The sequence below is a fragment of the Mytilus edulis genome, chromosome 1 (assembly GCF_963676685.1).
Source record: "Mytilus edulis chromosome 1, xbMytEdul2.2, whole genome shotgun sequence".
Lineage (NCBI taxonomy): Eukaryota > Metazoa > Mollusca > Bivalvia > Mytilida > Mytilidae > Mytilus > Mytilus edulis.
Genome location: NC_092344.1, coordinates 73832461 through 73851024, shown reverse-complemented (window position 1 = coordinate 73851024; position 18564 = coordinate 73832461). Strand labels below are relative to the sequence as shown.

At 32.0% G+C, this 18564-nt stretch overlaps 1 protein-coding gene across 1 annotated transcript; it reads left to right on the top strand.

Annotated features, from left to right (window-relative positions):
- The first annotated feature begins 1540 nt into the window (after positions 1 to 1540).
- Positions 1541 to 18306, top strand: LOC139489763 (chymotrypsinogen B-like). Its single transcript, XM_071276569.1, has 8 exons — positions 1541 to 2257; positions 12954 to 13097; positions 13893 to 13982; positions 14178 to 14358; positions 15044 to 15143; positions 16095 to 16521; positions 17225 to 17358; positions 17678 to 18306. Exons 1-8 carry the CDS (start codon positions 2176 to 2178, stop codon positions 17837 to 17839), a joined length of 1320 nt encoding a protein of 439 aa, XP_071132670.1. The 5' UTR covers positions 1541 to 2175; the 3' UTR covers positions 17840 to 18306.
- Positions 18307 to 18564: the final 258 nt, after the last annotated feature.

Sequence of the window (18564 nt, the reverse complement as noted above, 5' to 3'; positions counted from 1 at the left end):
GTTCTTTGATTAATACTTTAATTGTTCAAAATGGATGTTTAATTTGTTTAAATTACGTAACGATACGAAAAAGAATTTCAAAAGTGGCATCGTGTAATTCTTGATTGATGTCAATTTATCGTGACAACGAAATCTTAATTCAAGTATTCGTTGTTAATGACAAAAAAATGTTGGTTATTCCAAACTTGGAGCAAAGGACTCTGAAGCATGTTATATTTGTTAACTGTTTAATGAATTAAAAAGCAATACGGATTATTTCTAAGCAAAATGATCTAATTTAACATGGTAAAATGGTTTCCTTTTTCTAGTTTTCATTGTTAGTTCCAATGGCTATTGCAATGACCGAAATAACTAGGGCAGTTAAAATACGTTTTTAATTTTCTTTTTTAGTATTTCAACTCATTTTTTCTTATTTTTCTTGTTACTTCTCAAGTATAAAACTATCTTACAGTATATATGTGTTTAGTACTGTTCCTGTATTTTTATTTTTATTTTCAAAGTGGACACTCAGAGAAGAAAAGAAACCTAACAAAAAGAGTGTTCATGCCTAGGGAGTATGCGTTTTTAACTTCATTCAGCGTAGTGTTCTTTCTTTAAAGTGTTGATTGTCATGTGGCGTAAAGCAACCAACAATCAATCATTAAAGTGTTGATTTAACGTCTCTGATGGACACTGACATATATGTTTAATTTGTCTGGACTGGGGCAATTATAGTAAGGTTAACATATGATATTGAACGGATTATTGTATATTATTATACATTGTATAAAGATGGTTGATCATCTGCATCTGTGGGATTTATTGTATATCCTATATATAATTACTTATATGTTATTTGTATGCTGCTTCATTCATGAATACCTTCATTTCTTCTTTTTTAAATGTGAATATATATGTAGAAATATTTGTTTGCAGATACATAAAAATTTGAGGTTCTAGTTCAAAATTTGTCACATTAATAGACTGACTATTCTGAATATTTGTAGATAAAAAAGGAGTCAGTAAAAACTTATAAAATATTGTACTTGCAAAGTATACAATTCAGAGTTTTAATACATATTTTTGAAGCTAAACCGTACCATTATTCAGCCACTGCATGTATTGCGAAACTTATTTCTTATAATAGAGAACGTATTTAATGAATGAATTTGTGAATGACTGCAAAAATAACTCATTTGACCCACATCAACATAAATAGTCCAAGCATAAGACAAATATAGAGAGCAATTATAAAAGTAATCAAAAATATCCATCAAGTTTCTAATTATGGGATAGCCAATTTCAGACGTTTTATTTCAAATGTTTTCATTCAGTATTTTCATTACTACAACGAGGAAATACTTATAATTTGTACTACGTTTTGTTAGTTGCAAGAAATGATTATAACAATCCTATTACGGATTAGTACATTATTATACGTTTTACGTAGCAGGGCTCTCAAAAGTTAATCACGTCATTTCCTAATTTCAAAAGCGTTGGGAAAGTTTGTCCTTTAATTAATTTTTTTTCTTCCTTGTTTCACTATTCTAACATTGTATATAATTATATTTAATTATAATAAAGAATTGGAACATGTATATGTATATGTCTTACTATAATCAAGAATTGGAGCAAGGTTTTAAATGTTAGATATGTTTAAGACCACTGACCTTCAGAAAGATGCTGAGTGCAATGTTTTCTTAACTTTGTAGTTGAAATTTTTCTATAAACATTTCCGAAGATATGATGGCTATCTCTGTTTATACAAGATAACTTTCTAGTCTATGATCATTAACGCTTACAATATATTGGTTCTCATGAGTACAGAACGGTCAGTCATTCACAACTTTGAAAGCAATAATAGTTACTTAATTCGATTTTCTGTAGAAATCAGGAATTATTGAAGAATTTATTATTATTGTGAATGAAAATGTGAAATATTATCAGAACATACGTGGAATATGAAAATTTGAATAATTATACCACGTTTCCTGTTTTATGAATGGAAGATACTACATGACCATATATGGAACAACCACTCAGAAACAAGGAAGGATAGCGATAAGATTTACATTTGTGAAATTCTTGGAGTCCTATAAATTTATACATTCCTTAGTTAACTTTGCATAATCCTTTTACCAGTGGAACTAACAAGAAACAGGAATTTTATAATTTATTGAAAAAAGAGCAAACAAAATGATGAAAAGTGTAAACAGTTTTGACCAAATAGTTACTATTCTTGCAGCAACGGCACTTATATGTTTAAAAACAACAAAAGGTGAGTGGAGATAATTTTATATTTAACTATTTGTTGAATTTTTATGGATGTTTTGAAATACTTGACGACGGGTTATATAATATTATTTTTTTAAATTATCAGAACGTACGTGGGAATATGAAAATTTGAATAATTATACCACGTTTCCTTATTTTATTATTAGTATTGAAAGTTGTGAATGACTGACCGTTTTAATAAAAGGTTAAGAATGCTAAAATGTTAAAAGATATATTCGTTTTCCAAGGACGGTACATAGATCGACCAGAAATGATATGAAAATAGAGCACCAAATAATAATCATATTTTTGCTTATTAATTGTCGCTTATTATCGATTGTAGATAATAATATTACGTGATATTATCATTGCTCTTTAATTAAAAGGTTCTTTATAATCTAATGAATGTCAACACACACAAACAAACCGTGAAGTTCTGTAATAATTTTAATATCTTTTCAATATGAAACTTCAAATAAAAATCATAAAAATCCACTAATTCTTTTTATATTCAAAACGTATTGCAAATGAGAGTTACGGATAAATGAATCAGGCAAAAAGGTATCATGCAAACTATATAAAAAGAGCGGGATAAACAATCTGATTACAGAGAAATGGCTAATAATGGGAAATGAATACATGTGTGAATCTAAAGCTTGTAATGAAAAACAAAACAGATTTTATCATACAAAAATACTCTATTTTGTTTTCCTCTTTTTATTATTTTTGAAGCTTTAAATCCTTTACCCTAAGTACATGGCTTGTGAAGTTGTATACAATATTGGTTAGCCTAAGGGGCAAACTTAAGCCTACCTCCAAGCGCGGGATTATCTAAATGCTTTGAAGACTTATTGGTGGGATTGGTCTGATTTCTGGTCTTTGATCGGGATTTTGTCTCTTTGACACATTTATCGTCTCAATTCTCTATTCTCTACACTATTGAAATGTAAAATGGTGCTTCGGTCACATCGTGGCCATAGTGATTCTTGCAAGATTCATCATCAGTAATTTCAACTGTTTCCATTCAGCTTTATATGTATTTATTCTATTTACATCTAATCCACTGTCAAATATGTTGAATCAAGAACATGGATAGATGTGCGATGAAACCATAAACCTGGAAGCTAATATCGAAAGTCTATTGAGATTTTAATATTCTTACTACCGGGGGTAAATATGAAACACATTCAGTAGAAAGTAGTATAAATGAGATGACCTTTTGCCTCAGATACCAAATGATCAATCGGATAATTCATTGATTGATCGATTGCTGTTTGCCTCACGCCGCCTAATCACAATATGATTGTCGTTTGCTTAACGCCCAGGGGCAAATAGTTCATGCATGTTAAGGACGGCATTAAAGCAACGTGGTATATGGCACAAAAATATGAATAGTACAAAGTATTAGTTATATTTTATGTTTTATTTAGATGTGAAGTTTTGGGGTATAATAAACTCAAAAGTAACATGAATATAAATAAAACATCAGAAACCCATGGCGAAAAAAATTATAGTAGTGATCTTGCAACTGGATATCTGAAGGTCAAATCTTAGGCTTTAGTGGTGCTAATACAAGTTCCCGTTTTTCATTCTCAATTGTATTTTGAGTCTGTTTCCATAGATAAATAAGTTAGTGTTGGAAGAGAAACGGTGACTTCAAGTTTATTTTGGCTATCATTTGGATAGTTTTCTATTGACAATCGAATTACATCTTCTTATTTCATTTCGTGTAAGGATTTTAAGGGAAACATTGTTAATTGCATTTTTATATTCAATTCTTTAAAAGAAAATATACAAATTTAATGATTTACGGAATGGCTAACGGTTTCTTACAGTAAATTTTTAAGTAATCATTACCATTCTCTAGTATATTTGATGATCAGCGCGGATTTATCTATAATACTAAAATGACGAGGTCCATTTTGTCAGCCGTCATCAGGTAAAAACGGCAAATCAAAGAATTCAACTTTATATATAGCTAATATAGGACATTGGTGTTGATTAAAAATTACACCACTCCAGACCCTTTTGCAGTCCACATAATTAATATTGCCAATAATAAACAAGTTCCGGGTCGAATCCGATACCGATACCAATAGTATATTCACCTGTAACCTATTACCTTATCTGTACGTTCCGCATCTAACAGGCGCACCACCACCATCCGGTGTATTTAGGATTTTGCTATCTACACGGGTCATAACCACAGGGTTGACACTACTAAATTCAACCATTGTCACATTGTTCCCTATTGTAGTATTTTAATCAGTATGACTTTCTAAGATGACAATACGAATACTAAAAATTTGGACTTAAATTAAGGCGTATAGGTACAGTTTTCAATTTGTTAGCCGGCATGACGTAAAACAGCGAATCAAAGATCAAATAACTAATATAGGACAATGCTGTTGATTAAAAAATACTCCATTCCAGGCACTTTTGTTTTCCAAATAGTTAATATTACCAATAATTGATAAGTTCAAGGTCGACGGGTTCAAACAGAAAGCTTTTTAAAGCAGAGAAAACTGTGCATCTTATAATCGGCATGACTTTATCAGATAATAAGCCGTATGATAGTTCTATACTTTAATTCAGTCACGGACCCGCGATATCACGGGTGTGTTCTAGTTATATTTAAAAATAAGGAAACAAAGAAATAAAATCTTATTGGGGTATACAACAACATATTAATAAGTTATAATGCGTATCAAAGTGTATACAGTTTACAAGTGTTTCGTCTTTAAAATATGCATATACGTATTCCAGGCATTGTTTTTTTTGCATATCTGCTATCAAGTATTTCTCACTTCTAGTTCTGAGGGGGGATAGGAGGGGTCCTGATCCCGAAATCCCGGGCTTGAAAAAACGAAATCCCATAATCCCGGGCTTAAAAACACAAAATCCCGAGGTCCCGAAATTCGCAAAAAAAGAATTCACGGATACCGAAAGGGTCAATCCCGAAATCCCGAGCTTAAAAACACCCGATCCCGGAGTCCCGATAAAGGTCCTATCCCCCCTCAGTTCTGCTCCTCTGATTATTCAGTGCATACATGTATTAGACGATTGATCATAGATATTTGGAATGACGAGTGTAAAAATTCTGTCTTTGACATTTTGCTTACTGAAGAATACTCCAGATTTATAACAAATGCAGTTGCAATTTACAAGCTGACGATGACAAATGAACAGGTTTGATCATAAAAACATTTCCTTTCGTTCACGTCGTGTAGAACTGTCTATTTGTGACCTAAAAATCTATGTATGTAAATGATTGAGCATTTTGAACTCTCCAAGAATTTAGCTGAAACAACAGAATTACATTTGCTAGTATGGTTTCATATTACAGAATTATCGTTGATAATCAATACAGAAAATAATTAGTTTATACCTACATATTGTCAATGGACACCTGATTTGTGAATGTCAATATTAATTTACACATATTGTTAAGAACTATTCGAGGATCCAATCTTCATTAGGTTGATTACGAAAGAACTTATTGGGTTATTATTCGTTTCAAAATGATTTTTCTCTTACAAATATTGCTTTATTTTTTATAAAGTAAAATATATAAATACATATGTACACAAGTACAAGAAGGATTACCTTATCGTTTATATAAGGTTAAAAAATAAAATTAAATACGGTTCTGCAATCACCATCTAATATGAAATTATGTAATTCAATATTCGCTCGTAGCATATATGCTGCCGTGATTGTTACGGATATTGTCTTTAAAAAAGGACAACCGAATCAAAGTATATCGAACGAAGTTATAGTTCACATAGCGGTAATTTGAAACTTCAGCTGCATGAAGTTAATATAGTCTGTTAAAATTTCCAGTTGGTTTCTTTTTCATGATAGCATATATGTTTTTTTAGTAAAACTATTAGAATGAACCAGCAGTAAACAATTAGGCAGTACATAAACATCCATATAAGCCAATTGTTACTTCGTACAAACTATCAAACAGCAGTCCATAAAATTAATCTAATAAATCATTGGACGCAAATAGAATTTTAAGACCAAATCAAAATTTCTAATGGTATTAAAGTTCATATAACAATATGAAAATTTAAATTGTGGGCTATATAAAGAAACAAGAATTTCGCCATTTTTGCAATTGACAGTGCTCTTAAAAGTTTCTAACAAGAAATTACAGTTCGTTATAGTGTTAGCAATGGATGTCTGGCCCGTGTTAAGAGCTATATCTCTTGCGCGTTAAAGACATCCTTGTAGATTTCGAAAAAGAGTAGGCTAATATTTGCCATTACAAGGCAGCACTCGCACCCGCAAAGTGGAAAGGGACTAATATAAGTTGCAAAACTTGTTTCCCAATCCACTATAAGATGATAAATAAATATGTTTAAACTAAAATGTAGTCGTGTTTTTATTGCATTAGAAGTAGACTAAACACATGACTGACCAAAGGATTCAGTTATAAACATTATTTGCGAAAACAACTGTGTGTGTGTGTGTTTAACGCGACATGAGACGTTTAATAGTTTTATTTTTGTCTATTCAGTTCTTGAAAAAGATTGTAGAATTAAGTTTGATAGTTTTATTTTTGTCCATTCAGTACTGGGAAAAGATTGGAGCAGTTTAATAGTCTATTTTTGTCCATTCAGTTCTGAAAAAGAATTGGTGATTAAATATACAGATCATTTGCAATCCAATATGATGACGACTTTCATACGAAAGGACAGGAAACAGCTTGGTGATACACTAAACCGATCATTTGGTATCCAATATGCCGAATGCGCTTATACGAAAATACCTAACATACCTAGCGGGCAGTTTCCGATATCGATAATCGGAGTAAACATCCCGCTTGCATTCTGATTAAAGTAGCTGCTTTGTCATATGTTAATTGCCGGTTCCGCATAACGATCTGCTAACGACAGTAACCACGTAAATTTAATCGTATATAATCGCTTACCTTGCGGTCAGCAATATGCATAGAACGTGGGTCACCGTTGTAATTCATTAAATCATCAAAGTCAAATCGAGAAATCAAAATGGGTATTTGTAATAGCTCAATAGTTCCTGGGAAATATAAAGACCTGTAGATAACCACACCCGTTAAAATAAATTAAACAGCACTTAATACATATCATTCGTTCGAAGCGCTTTTCTGGATTTAACCTTCATCGGGAACTCTCAAATTCGAATACTTGAAAGTCAAGGATGTATAAGAAACGAAACAGTTGTAGCTCTGATATATGACCATTTATTTTTTTTATGAAAAAAAGCGATAACACTAAAATAAAAATTGGCTGACAAGCAGTTAAAAATTCAGAGCTTGCGTACTTGATATTTTTCAATGTTTTTAGTTTGCATGATACATTTTTGTGAAATCAATCCTATTGTATGTTTTGTAAACGTAAATGGGATAGCGACTGTCCCGGGGGTAAATGATTATTCAGTTCTCTAGTAATAATTAATTACGCCGCCCACTACAAGTAGTAAAAATAGAAACATAATTAAATTCACATGCTTTAAATCATATTAATTTAGATTTGATGCCTCTAATTTAATATGTTAGTTCATATGTTATAAGATTATATTCCATTTGGTATTTGATGTCAACACGCAGGAGTATCTTACAGCAATAAATGCTAAAAACATTAATTGAAATTGCTCATGCTACTGGACTATGTGGATTTCAATTTTGGTTTCATGCTTCTGATAACAATGTAGTTACAACGCGGAAATATACCCCGTTATTGTTTCGAATACAATAAGCAACAGTTTCATCTCCAATGATAAAAACTTAATTTACGTAAAGTCATTGAAAATAATCACGCAATGATCAGGATCGACGATGGTCATTTGAAACATACAAATCGGGTGTTTCGGCGCCAATGGATATCGGTATTCTGTTTTAGCGCCTTTGTTTTAATCCATATTACCAAACAAAAAAAACTATCAATGCTCACTTTAGCAACAGAAAATTATTCCTTTTTGTCACAAGATTTATTAATCATAATAATTGTCGAAAGGTACTTCTTTATGCTAATTCAGCACACTATTAAAATGCCATATTCATTAAAGTAAATACTGATAAAACTCAATGAAGCGAATAATATAACTTGACCCATCGGTTTCTGAAATTTAAAATATTCAAAATGGATTTATATTTCAGCTGATTATCGTACGTAAATGATATATATGAAAGGCTCTAATACGACAATATACGAGTTCTTCAGCTTTTTTTTATGTTGTCTTCAAATTTGTTAGCCTTTAATGCATTTTAATTCAAGGAAGGAATGCATTGCATATGTCACCTCTCCCTCTTTGATTTGTTTGAACATCTTTTTCCCACTTTCGCCAAACCAACATCAATTTGGAAGATCAGTAAATTGGCAGTTGTCCACAGATCACAATTAATTCCTGTATTAATTCTTTATAACGTTTTGTCTGTCTTTTTCTTCTCATTTTGTTATGTGTAATGTGCAGTTCTAGTCAGATCATTATATTCAACATTCAGAAAAATTTCGCTTTTACATTTTACAAATTGAGCCAATACACACCCATACCCCTATATACATGATATTAAAGTGCAAAGATGCGCCGAAAACTATAAAAAATTACCTTTTGCAACAGGCCTAGTCACTCTTTCTATATTTAAATCAGTTAAGATACGATACGTATTTTTTTATTTAACCTCTCTTCTTTCATTTCCAATCCATAAAACTAAGAAATTAATTTTTTTTTTATAAAAAATACACTTTAATTAAAGGGTATATACTGTATTCGTTTTTTGGGTTCTCTATCTTACATAGGATTGCTGCTTGAAATTGCGATATGATTTTATATTATTCATAATACAAAAGCCTGCTGTTCTCTGCTCGTGGGAGTTAATATGATAACGAGCATTCCATGCTAATAGTGCTACTTGAAGAATTTCATTCATAATATCAATATGAATGTACGGATATACTACTTATAATTTGTCATACCAGCTGAGAAAATAAAGTCTTGCCAAATTGCTGATATTCATTGATCACTGAGATGAATCGGTGCGTTGTGTATTAATGGTAAAAATATTATCAAAAAGAGGAGGGATAACCAGCTGAAAAAGGACTGTCACTTCCATGGTCCAAGGAAAACGGAAAACAAAAAGATAAAAAAAAACCCATATACATAACATATCAGACGACAAAAGAGAATTCGGTATCAGCTCTTAAACAATCAGCTCCCTAAAATTTACAAAGCATAAAGGTTGTCCTCGGCTTAATAAAGAATAATACGATAATTTCTGAAACTTTAAATATGTGCACCTTCTAACCTAAAATCCTGGTCCCGCCCTTGCCCGTTCATGTGTTTGTATGTAAGAACTTCGGTCGATAAGTTTCACTGATATCTGCTAAAATGAGACCCATGTAGGAAAACTATCGATCTCTTCAAGTGCCACTTGTTTCATAGCTCATCATTCCGGCGCACATGCGTTCACCTTCGTATTCTTTGTTGAATTTGGTGCCACGTTGAACAATTTTTATTTTTCCATTTGCTTGGTGCTTTCTGAACTGATGGCGATCTTTTCGCCCTTTTTTGGGGGTATTCCAATACCATGTTATATATATATTCTATGCCCATCATTGACTCGTTCATTCGAAAACTCGTAAATCAAAATACATATTTTTATATAAACTTCAATAGCATCAATTATTCAATAAGAAACCTCTACGTCGTACAGTCTTTTCACGTTTTGAAATCTCCAGAGTCATGCAAATACTAATGATATAACCGAAAACATGTTCACCTTCAAACATCATTAATTAAATCAATATAATAGTATCGACCCACAGTTAAATTTTCTTCATACTTTCAATAAAAATGAAGTGGACTAATCTCAATAAATTTACATGAAAAAACTAATGGTAGGTGTTACATTTTGTTATGTAAGAAAGTATTACCATAATTCTAATGCTTTTTTGTGTCAAATTTACCATGCTGTCAATTTTAGAATTTGTGATTTTTCGCTGTTTCAAGAACAAAATGCATATTACGGTTTCAACTTCTTAGATATAAATGATTGACAAAATAATATTAGTTACATAGTGTGCTAGTGACATAATACGATATATATGGAGTCAGTAAATTCCATATGGGGTGAGAGCGAAGCTCGAATCCACAACTGGAATTTACTGACCCTATTTATACCGTATCACGTCATTAGCACACTATTTAACGAATTTATCTTAGCGACTATCTTACTTTGAAATTTAGACTAATGACCTATCATAATGGGCAAGTTTTCGATACTTTTAGCATTAAGAAACTAACTACTTCCATTGATCCTACAAAAACAGATGCCAACAATGACAACTTGTTAGGTTTAAATGTGTTTTATGAATTTATTTCCATCTTAATCATCAATTTCTTCGTCTGTTGAAACTTTTAAGATTTTTTCTCAGTACTGTTTTGTTTTTAGAACGGAAAGTAACACCACTACTAATCGTGTACGAAATAAGCCCCGCCACCCTTTTACCTAGTATGGAATCATAAACGGACGTAACACCACTACTAACCGTGTATGAAATAAGCCCCGCCTACCTACTAACCTAATATAAAATATACACGGTCTCCACGAGGACGCTTTAAACCAATCATATTCCTAGAAATGTATATGAGGTAAGATAAATACAGATATTTGAAAAGAAGAAAGTGATATGAGATTTACAATTTTCTGGTAAATGAATCATTTCTTGTACCTTTCGCAATTTCTCAAAAATTTGGCTAAAAATTGGTAATCAAATTTGAAAAATTGATTACTCAACAACTACTCATTGTAAATACACAGTTTTCAAACGGTGTTAATTTGATTATAACATTTTTAAAATTCATTGATATTTTCCACTTGTATCACATGTTTTGGAAATAATTCCAGAAAGAGATTTCAACGAGACGGAAACATCAGAAGTCATTCACATTTCATATTATTTACTCATGTGTGAGCTCAAAAGGTTAAAAGCTAGCAAATTAATTGAACACAAATGTTAGAATAGGACAATATATATACATTGTATATATATAATCCGGTCAGATTGGGGACGATCAATCCGATGCCTCGTGTTAAGAGAGTGGCACGCTCTCTGCGCGTTAAAAACATTGCAGCAACACCTTAAGGTGTCCGTAGGTGACGTTCGCAAGACTAAATTTCTGTATATTTAATATACTTTTATTTCCCGTGACAGTTTTATTTTTTTCCGACCTTAATAACGGACGTATCTATTATAGAACCGACTTATTGTATTTATTGTTAATTTGTTCTCGTCCTGAATATGTATGAATATTTGCCACTGGACGTTAAGCAACCAACCGTCAATCAATCGGCAATCAATCCCGATTCACAAGATTTCTTGAGTTAGTTTAGCAGTTATTTATGGTGTTAGATCGGGGATATTGCTTTCAGATTTTCAGTTTAGACTTGGATACAAACTCGCTTGACGATTTCTCTACCCAAAACGTCACCAATTCCTTTTTCAAATTCGTTCATTAACCCAAGAGTAATTGTAACTTTAGTTTGATGAGTTCTATTCATATCGCAAAAGAATGTTCAGCGAAATTGAAAAATGCGTTGAGGTATGAAGTATGTTGAGAGTATCAGGCACTTTTGAAGTCCAAAGTCGAATATTTTATCACAAGGTCTACCAACGACCTCTAATCAACGACCGTGGAATACATATGCTAAAGTAATCATTAGATAATGGCAATTTAAGAGATCATTTGCTGAAATCTTTAAGATTGCGTGAGCTTATTCTTTTAACTGAACCAGCGCAATTTTGACACATTCCCGAAGAAATATGTTTTTATTCTATTTTTAGAACTTTAACTATCTAAAATAAGTTTCTGTAATCTTTTATCTTTAGTTGTCAATATATTAATATATATTCGAATCGGAACGCAGCAAGCCTATAGAGAAATCAGTGATAAAGGGTCATAATTATTACAAAAATACATACCTAATATCTATACCAAGTTGTGTTAAACATGATAAAGAAATATCTGAAATGCATTTAAGACAAAAATAACGAACTAATGAATTTCCAAACAGGCAATTATTGATAAAGTTTTCATTGACATTGTGTCGAACTATTTTGACATCTTGAAACTTCTTTGGCATTTTGGCGCGAAAAATAAAGAGGAAAACCCAATTATGATTAAAAAAGAAGGTCATTTTCAAAGCGTTTTCTTAATCATATTAAAATTCACATTATCACAGCATCATATGTGTAAATGTACATCATGTCGTATAGCTGAACTTGTAACCAGGTTATATTTTCTTACATATGACCTCAGACACTTAGAATGTTTACAAAATGTTTATTTCATTTTTACTGCAGTGGAATTGTTTAGAATTTCGACACATGCTATTTATCTAAAATCTAACTAAGACGGTCATTATTCTTCCTTAACGATGTCTTATATATACATGCACCATTATTGTCAGAAAACAAATGTATAACATCGATACAGAGACAATCTATAGTATCTATGGTATATACAAAACAAGGGAGAGAGGTTACAAAAGTCACTAACAGCGCTGATTAAATTTGTATATTAAAACACCTTAAAATAAATTTCAGTTGTAAAGCAATAAGGACATGGTGGATGTTACTAATGCATTAAGTTTGAACATGTGCTGGACGCTCTCTTTATACGTTGTTCTGTATTAGATATCTTTGTAATTTCAGGTTATGCCATCGGATATCAGTTTGAACTATGTAGCTATTTAGATGGTACATGTAATCCACAGTGTGAATATAAGTTTGTACATTCATGGGGCATATCATTGTGTTCTTCTCCTATCGACAGCTGTTGTGCACCACCAGCATATGGTAAGTTTGTACATTCATGGGGCATATCATTGTGTTTTTCTCCTATCGACAGCTGTTGTGCACCACCAGCATATGGTAAGTTTGTACATTCATGGGGCATATCATTGTGTTTTTCTCCTATCGACAGCTGTTGTGCACCACCAGCATATGGTAAGTTTGTACATTCATTGGGCATATCATTGTGTTCTTCTCCTATCGACAGCTGTTGTGCACCACCAGCATATATATAATAAGTTTTCTAACAATTACAATAAAATAAAATTGTGGATGGAAATGGGGAATGTGTCAAAGAGACAACAACCCGACCCGACCGACCGAGTGGAAAGCAGCCGAAGGTCATCAATAGGTCTTCAATACAACGAGAAAATCCCGCAAACATGTTTTTTTTGTTAACAACACTTATTCATATAAATATAAAAACCTCAGAGAGACTCAAAGACTTGGTGAATACAAACGAAAAAAAATTAATAATTGAAAAATTAACCTTCGGGATTCAATGACACGCACACCTTTCGAACGATACAAAGTGAAACAATAATACAATAATTATGTAGAATAAGATCCGAGTAAGGACTGCTTATAAAAACAAGGATATATTGGTATGTATATGATAATTTGCCTCGAGATTAGATACCAAGCCACTCTGACTATGGTATAAACGTTTGCTTTAACGTTACAAGAAACTCTTTTTTTGCACAGCCACATGATCATTTAGATATCAGCTGCAGTTTTAAACTAATTTCTTCCGCTGTGTGCATTTTATTCTTGATTTATTTATTTGATGTTTTTTTGCAGTTGAAAGGATGAGAGCGATGCAGACGACAACGACGCTAGCGCCAACTACAACTCCTCAATTAGAACTTCCAAATGCCCTAATTAGCAGAGGTAATGACGATTTTTTTTTAAATTGCCTTTTAGTCCAGTTCAAATGAATAAATGATACCAAAGATGTAATACCCATTCATTTATATATAAGTTCTTACAAGCGATCAAATGCGTAAAAATTGATAGAAATATATATTTTATTGGATCCCTACTTTTGTCTTCAATTTTTAAAGTTTTAATTTATTTACATTTTAGATCCTGAATGTGGCGTTCCAGCAATACCACATCGTTCGAAACGCATCATTGGAGGTACAAATGCACCACGTGGCGCCTGGCCATGGCAGGTGGCGCTCCGGTTCATGACTGGGGTTTACATGTGTGGTGGAGCTTTAATCAGTGATAGATGGGTAGTTACTGCTGCTCATTGTTTAAAAGGGTAAGGCGCACATTGTCCCCTCGTAGAATTGTAATTGGTTTTACCAAGAAGATAATATTTCATGCATATAACCCCCTTGGTTTTACTCAAATACTTATACTGTTTGAACTTTTAATAACCAGCAATTTATGTATATTATTTTCATTATAAGGAATTTTATTTGGGATTCGATTTTTGGACGATAAGTTTACATTATTTGTTTTGTTCTTTCATCCATCGGACATAATTCATACGTGTAACATATTTTTTTAATTATTAACTTTCGTTCTAGTTTCTTTGTTCAAAGTAATGGAAATTACTTTTAATTTTTCATAAACTAACATTCTAATTTCTGAACTTTATATTCAACCTTATATTTGACTTCTGTCAGTAATTTGCAATTCTTGAAGCTGTTCTCATGACACGCAGACTAATTTTTAGACTTGCTACATGACCCTTCCTTATTTTTTTAATCAATTCTGCCCCTTTAACAATTTTACTGCTATAACTTAGAGATTACCATTATATTGCCATCTGCAAATTAACGGTAAACTCGTTCTTTATTGATAGGGAAAAACAAACAATTAATTTGTTAATTAGTATTTCCACATAGTATGTATTGATAACAAGACCTGATCATGTGGAACCTTGTTTCTTCCCCTTCTTTAACTTATAATATAACTTTCGCGTATCTTTGTTGTTATAGATGGTACAATCAGCCTTCAAGATGGCGTGTTTCAGTAGGTCTCCATTATCTGTATGACGGAGAATCCGGAACTGATATTCCTATCAACAGAATTATACGGGTATGTGTATATAAGTTCAAAGTCGACTAAGTAAAGAGACAATACTTTTCTGTAATGATGGATATGAGATTGCTTCTAGTACCATATATAATCACTGTATTGAGCGATATTCTCAACACTGATTACTTTTCAAGGAAGGGAAGCTTCCTTTTCAACTTTTCCTTGAACTCCAAAACAATGCATTAGCAAATCTTCTATTACTCTATTTAGTTTTTATTCAAATTAGTGTTAGTCAAACCTGCGTTTTAAAATCATTTCAAGTAAATTTCTGTAAAAAAAACATTGAAAAACATTGCATATTGAATTAACGAATGTCCAACACGAACTCCAACAAAAACCGGTGGTAGTCTCAGATGAATCGTATGGGTTAACTGATCCTGCTCCTCACTTCTACTTCGTTAAAATACTTTGAGAAGTGACATGAACTGATTAGGTATCTAACTGGTTCTCACTAAACCTAAAAAAATTGTCATAATTTGTAAACCATCGTTTTGAAATGTTTCTGTTTATCATATAGTTTTCATATGATTTATATGTTTATTCAGCTGTGACATTTATATTTTTTTATTCAACTTTTCAAGCAAAAAGATCAACTTTATAAATGGTTTCAGATCAAAATCAATATAACAAATCTCTCGTTGTAGTCTTCATAATTTTAATGAACTGAAATTCAATATAACGAATCGTTCGTTGTAGTCTTCATAATTTTGATGAACTGAAATATTTTTATTAAAATAAATGTTATTTATGTTATTGTTTTAACTGAACATTTCAATAGGCATCATACATAAAATGCAAATTGCTAAGCATTTTTTTTTAAAGTAGTTGTCAAAAGTACCTGAAACAATAGACTGACAGAGGAAGGGATTAAGTTGTCTTGATTTACCTAAACAAGCGACGAATTTCTTTTATTTCAATTATTGACATACTGTATTAAATCTATTTTATTAGCATCCAAACTACAGAGTTGACCAGAGAGAAACTGTCGATGAGAACGAGACTGTTCCCATTCACAAACAGTACGCTCACGATATTGCATTAATAGAGCTAGCACGACCTGTAGATCTATCTACCGATTATATCAAGACGATTTGTCTCCCCTCGAATGGTGACTCCCAGTTTCCCAACAACAACTTAAAGAGAAACGACAACAATGCAAATCTGAACCAGGAACCATCAATAGACGAGTACATTAACCATTTAAATATACCTGATATTTCTCCAAACTTAGACATGGTCAACCATATCCGATTTAAAAGGGATGTCCCTGATTTATTGAAGCAAATTAGGATTAAGAGAGAACAGAGTAACAGCGTGGAATTGTTTGATGTTGAAAATTCTGACCAGTGTTGGGTGACTGGATGGGGAGACACGAATGGTAAGTATAATTATTATCTACTTACAATGTATTTTCTCTCTTTCTCATTTCCTGATTTATGATTGCTACTAACTTATCAATATTGTTTCTAGCCACTAGCAAAAATACAGATACCAATAATGAAACAGGAACTGCTTATTTTTCCAATGCAATTTGTGTTCGAACCTTGATTTGTTTTTTATGGATTTTTTTTTTGTCTTTAAAAATTTGCTTGACTGATCTCTGTGTTTTTGTTTGTTTTGTTTGTGTTATTTTAGTGTTCTATTTCTGAACTGTATAATGGGTTTGTTTAGCCTGAAAAAATGTTTTCATTTAAAACTTAAACTTTACTACATGAATAAAATCTAAGCAATTTAAATGTACTGGTGTAAGCCAAGGCTCCATGTTGAAGACCGTACTTTGACCTATAATAGTTTTCTTTTACAAATTGTGAATTGGACGGAGAGTTGTCTCATAGGCACTCATACTACATCTTCATATATCTATTGAGGTATTAATTTGGTTATGTTTTTTGGTTAAATGATTGACATTTATCAATTCTCTGCTGGATAATGCTTAATCAGCAGCATCTAGAGAACCAATGTCTGTTGGTCGATGTTTTGTTAATTTCTTTAAAATATCAATTAAGTCATGATAGTGACACAAAACATTGCTCACGTTTATTTTATCAGTAACATTGATATCATATTTATTTTCTTTGCAGAAGACGATACTGAAGCATCCTTGCGGCAAGTCCATGGTCACGTGATTAGCAACACAAGATGCAGTGAGTACTGGAAAACAAACATGGATTCTGACATGATCTGCTTTGGTGATGGAACATATGGACCTTGCTCAGTAAGTATACCTGACGCAAAGGAATGGGGAGGGGTAAAAAAGGGGGTAAAGATATTACAAAAACAGTATCCGTCCAGTAAAAGGTAATGAAAGCAAATCCAGTATACGGATGACACATGTTTCTCGATTAACCTTCATCTGGTATGCATCAGTTTCAGAATTTTAAAGTCCAATAAAAAGTACAATTAAACACATTTACGTCTTCAAAGGGTCAAAATAAAAATACAAAAATAGTATAAGTTCAACATATCAAAACAAGTAACATATTGCAGAAAAACCTATGTTTTCTATTCATTTGATACATTCTTAATATTTTCAGGGTGACTCTGGAAGTCCGATGTCCTGTAAACGCAATGGTAGATACTATTTAACTGGTATTGTATCTTGGGGAACAGAAGGGTGTGATAAGCAAGGATATCCGAGTGTCTTCACGCGAGTGACGTCATACGTTGACTGGATAAAGCAGCAAACAGGTGCCTGATAATTTTCTTAGATGATCTGTGAATTATTTGATTTGATTTCAAAGTCTCTCAGGGAATGGCGAAACTTAACACGAATGTGATTGGCACGACAGCTTATAACTGGCGATATTGTTACTCTTATTTATTTGTATAGTTTTGACATCTTTAATTCTGAAACTAAAATGTTATAAAGAAGTAAATTGTTTAATTTTGTTTAATAAATTGAAGACAAAAAGGTTCATCATATATTACTTAATCATTAATTAAAAATTTGGAAGTGTGAAAATTTGAGAGAACTGATATACTAGTGTTCGGTTACTGTGACAACACGCGGCAAAAAGCTGTAAGTGGCAAATAAAATAGGTGATTAATATATTGTAGTTTTCATTAAATGATTTATATTGAACACAAACGTATGGTTTTATCATATTTCTAATCATTCCCAATTTTATTGAAATAAAATAGCTGTTACTGATTTAATTCCAAATGTGTTCTTTTCTTGACGCATTAGTTGACGGGTGTTGACGTGTAATGTTACAAGATGTTGATTAGTAGACGGATGATTTACATGTAATGTTACAAGATGTTAGTCATGATAATGAGGATATATAACAACATAATTGAAACTGAATTGGTGAAATTAATACCTCAATGCTAAAGTTTCTTTTCTTTTCGTGTTCATCCATTAAAATGACATATAGACGTTTTCTTTAAACCTTGACACTGCAAACGCACTGTAGAATAC

Excerpts from the sequence above, each read along its gene's own strand:
- LOC139489763 (XM_071276569.1), top strand. The coding sequence starts at position 2,176 with ATGATGAAAAGTGTAAACAGTTTTGACCAAATAGTTACTATTCTTGCA. Across the intron at positions 15,144-16,094 it reads CTATCAACAGAATTATACGG|CATCCAAACTACAGAGTTGA; the intron begins GTATGTGTATAT and ends CTATTTTATTAG. Across the intron at positions 17,359-17,677 it reads GAACATATGGACCTTGCTCA|GGTGACTCTGGAAGTCCGAT; the intron begins GTAAGTATACCT and ends TAATATTTTCAG.